The 4,337-nt window shown below is 35.9% G+C and overlaps 1 protein-coding gene across 21 annotated transcripts in view; it reads left to right on the top strand.

Moving 5' to 3' along the window:
• Positions 1 to 4,337, top strand: part of LOC117174841 (ephrin type-B receptor 1-B) — a 159,903-nt gene that overhangs the window by 115,711 nt on the left and 39,855 nt on the right. For all 21 annotated transcript variants that reach the window (XM_033364372.1, XM_033364364.1, XM_033364250.1 and 18 more), the window contains exons 4-5: positions 1,705 to 1,990; positions 2,488 to 3,024. In XM_033364372.1, coding sequence (XP_033220263.1) covers positions 1,705 to 1,990; positions 2,488 to 3,024 — 823 coding nt within the window. The remainder of the gene's footprint in view (positions 1 to 1,704; positions 1,991 to 2,487; positions 3,025 to 4,337) is intronic.

Raw genomic sequence — 4,337 nt, 5'->3', positions numbered from 1 at the left:
GGTATAGGGTTTAGGGGTTGGAGAAGGGGGGGGGGTAAATATACGATTGTAGCCGAAAACTTGGCTTCGAGTCTATTAGGAACTTATCTAATCAAGGCGGGGTTCAATTATACTAATGTATCAGCTATAACGTTTCCCATAATCCGCTAGGTACTAGGCTCACCCAAAATGTCTTTATCGTCTCTATGACTTCTAATTAAGATCGGCACTTTGTCCCTTTATCCTTCTTATACATATCTTGAATCGAAAATAATTAGGAACTTTTCCTCTATTTTTTTTGTATGAAGAAATTCATTTCGTGTATAATACACACATGAATTTATATAAAAATAATTAATGAACAATTCAATTTTGTATTGAAATTTCTGGACAATTCTTGAGATCTTAACTCGGAGGTCTCCGATTCGCGACAAGCTAACCGCAAGAAATTACCCGATGTACGTTACCATTATTTTTGTAGCCCCTTTTTACTTCTCTGACCGCAAAAAGTCTGAAGCTCTAGCAGAACCTAAGAATCCAAGATAAGTCAAAGATCCTTGTATCAAGAAAACCCCAAATATCACAAAAAATAACATCAAGATTTTTTCACGATGAACTTTCGGCAGCCGGGTGCGTTACTTGCTTAAGATGTGCGCAATAAATTCCCGGGGTGGTTATTAGGGATGACGATAAAACGCGGTTTATTTCGATGCCTGGACGCCTAGCGCCGCCTTTCTCCTCGTGAAATACGACCGGAATTTTATTACAGGAAAATTTCATCGGGGGTGGTAATTTTTTTTACTGCTTTACACGCTCGGAAAAAAATAATTGTCTAGCTCGGTGCGTAAAGACGATATATGTAAGTTCAAATTAATTTAAAAGCTTCAAATATAATTTGCAAGTCTCGTGTATGAAAAAGAAAATTTTGAAATTAATAAAGGAACTTTAGAAAAATATAAAATGGAAAGAAAATGGATGTAGGTAGTTTTAAAAGATGTTTTCCCCAAGTAAGTTTAGTGGAGATGAAGATACTCGTTTGGAGCCATTAGGAGGCTTAAGTGTACAGATGTTAGTGCTATGAATATAAGGTTATGCACCATCACAAGGCAAAATTCAATTACCCCTGCCGTTTAACGGCACTCAGAAATTTTCTGAGATACCTCAAGAGCTCAGAATTTCCTTTAATGGGTTCTCGTTGTTTCTTGGTTGAACAATAAAAATTGAATTGGCGCAACCAAACAGACATTAAGTCGCGATGCTCGAACAATGTTCGAGCTTCGTTTGGAATTTATGACTGCTTCCACGTTTATGCAATATTTAACTTCAAAGTAAATAAAAACACGAATGTCGGAAGTGAAATTAAAATACAAAAGAAAAAAAAATAATGAAGAAGAGAAGTTTAAGTAAAGCACATTGAATGTTCGAGGTATAATTTTTAATTGAAATTCTTTTTAAAGAGTTTTTAATTCTGCTCTTTTATCCCTTTACTTTTTGTTGTCTGGAAAGTTCGATCAGAGAAGTTCGCTCGGTTACAGAATCTGTCGGTTTTGTTCTTTGTAGTCGGTCGAGTTTGGTCCTGGGGGCGAGATGTACTAGCAGAAGAGCAGTATCTCGAAAGCCTCTCCCTCAGGAAAGATAAACTCTCCGATGACTTTCATCGGCAGTTCGTAAGCCAGTCGCAGTAGAAAACTTGAATAAAGGGAGAAACTTTTTCTTTGGTTACAGTGGGTGGAGGAGTCGTTCACCAACTTCGACAAGGGAATCAACTGGAGGAGTTACGTGGTTTGCGACGTTGCCTATAACAACGTCAACAATTGGCTATGGACGCCATTTATCGAAAGGGGTCCAGCCAACAGGATGTACATCGAAATCAAATTCACGACTAGAGATTGCTCCCTTTTCCCGGGAAATGCTCTAAGCTGCAAGGAAACTTTCAGTCTTCTTTATTATGAATTTGACGCAGCTACCAAGGAACCACCGCCCTGGGAACCTGATAGCTACAAGCTTATTGGTAATTTCTATTTATCTTTTACAGCTTAATTACTTGCATTTTTCCGTATAGAAATATACTGCGCATCCATTAGGCCCACATGACTCTACTGCGCAGCCGTATGTGACATACCAATCTACTGTGCAGTCCAATGTTCAAAAGTTTATTCGCTACAAAATTTTAGCTTGTTCCTACCTTTGGATTGAGATTGAATTTGTCATACTGATAAAAAAAACTTTTATTTTCATCATGTGTTCATATCTGGATGTATAAAGAAGTTATTTGCATCACAAATCCTAATGGAAAAGATTACTGACTCTTCGGGATGCGCAGTAGAATTTATTAGCACTTATTTATAGCTGCGCAGAATACTTCTGTGGCACTTGTGGTGCAATCAGGTTATCTGATGTCGCTGCGTAACAAGTTTCTAGCCCATTAAAACCTTGAACTCTTCAAAACTTGAAGAATGAACTGAATTTAATTCTGTTTCCAATTCGAATCTTAATATCGTCCTTCAGGTCGAATTGCGGCTGGCGAAGGGAGGTTCAACACCAACACAGAAGTGATTATCAATACCGAGGTGAAATCAATCCCCGTAACGAAAAAGGGAGTCTACTTCGCCTTCAGAGATCAGGGAGCTTGCATCTCGATTTTGGCGATTAAGGTATACTACATCAGTTGCCCGGAAGTCTCGGTGAATTTTGCCCATTTCCCAAAAACGCCAACAGGCAGGGAAGTTGCCCTGATCGAACAAGCCAAAGGAGTCTGCGTTGCTCATGCAGTGAAAATCGAGCAGCCAACATTCCTCTGCAAGGGAGATGGAAAGTGGTATCTGCCTGCTGGTGGATGCCACTGCAAACCTGGTTATCAGGCTGATGCTGATAAGCAGATGTGCACTGAGTGCCCTATTGGCAAGTTCAAGCACGAGGCTGGATCTCATCAGTGCGAATCTTGTCCAGCTCATAGCAAGGCGCCTGATTATGCGTTTACCGAATGCAGATGTGATGCAGGATACTTCCGAGCGCCAAAGGATCCTAAGAAAATGCCCTGCACTCGTAAGTATTTGAATTTTAATTAGAATTGATTTTAAACTTGCGTTTATCTTATTGCAGGCTTCACAGACCGGTCCCTATATCATCTCATATTGTACCCTATATTTAGTTGAGGTCCCTAAGCCTAAAGTACCCTATTTCCAAGATTTGGTCTCTATGATCACCCTGTTTAAATCAGGAACTTTGAAAAAAAAAAACAGAAATAACTATTAGTCACTTTTTTAAATTGAAAGATGACAATAGTAACTTTTCATTCAATAAATTAATTCGTGGGTTAATCACTATTTATTTCAGGTCTATACCTATTTTTGAATTATCTTAAATTCCTCGAAACATTTCATGGTATTTATAAAGATTCCGAGAAATTTTTAATAGATTTCAACAATTTGAGGGAATTTTTAAGATTTTAAGCTATTTTTAAAACGTCTACGGCATTTTCAGGAGCTTTTAATTTGAAATATTTTAGACAATTTTAAAAGATATCCACGATTTTTTGTTAATTTCATTAATTTGACGTAATTTTGAAAATATCTAAGGATTATTTATGAGAAGTAAAGTATTTTGTAGGGGTTTAAAGATTTTATGAGATTTTGAATTCACCCTGAAATCTTATTAATTTATTCTAAGTTCTTTGGAATTCTCTTGAATTTTATTAATTCACTTGAGTTTCTTTAAGTTTAATCTATTCTACTTATTTCAATGGATTTTTTAAAGTTTTAATTTAATTGATCCTGTGGATCCAATGAAAAGATGACCAAAGTATTTAAAATATTTTAACGTATTTTTTTAAATACTGTCAACAACTTAAAAAAATTTCAAAGGAGTTTCAAGGAGTTTAAATAATTTAATTTATTTAAAAAGATTACAAAGAAATTTTTTTATTTATTTGAGTAGTTTAAAGTCTTTAAAATACTGAAATATTTGAGGGTATCTTAAGATTCCAAGGCATCTGCAAGAGATTTAAACAATTTCAAAGGATTTCTAAGGGTTTTAATACGAGGGTAGTTCAATAAGTCCTTAGAATGAAGTATAAAAACAATTTTTTTTTGGGTAAATTTTTTTTTATTTTTCAACATAATCTCCTTGGAGCTCTATACACTTGGTCAATCGCTTTTCAAGTTTTTTTAATCCTTCAGAAAAGTGCGTTTTCGGAAGTTCCTCAAAATAAGCACTTACAGAGGCAATATCGAACCAAATTCGACCAATTCGAATTATAGTTCTTCAATTTTAGCCATTGAAACGAAGCATGTGTGAACTCGGGCATTGTCGTGATGAAAGAGAATTTTTTTTCTCGCCAAATGTGGTCGTTTTTTTTA

This window comes from Belonocnema kinseyi, chromosome 1 (assembly GCF_010883055.1).
Source record: "Belonocnema kinseyi isolate 2016_QV_RU_SX_M_011 chromosome 1, B_treatae_v1, whole genome shotgun sequence".
NCBI classification, from domain to species: Eukaryota; Metazoa; Arthropoda; class Insecta; order Hymenoptera; family Cynipidae; genus Belonocnema; species Belonocnema kinseyi.
This window is presented reverse-complemented; position numbering and strand designations above follow the sequence as displayed.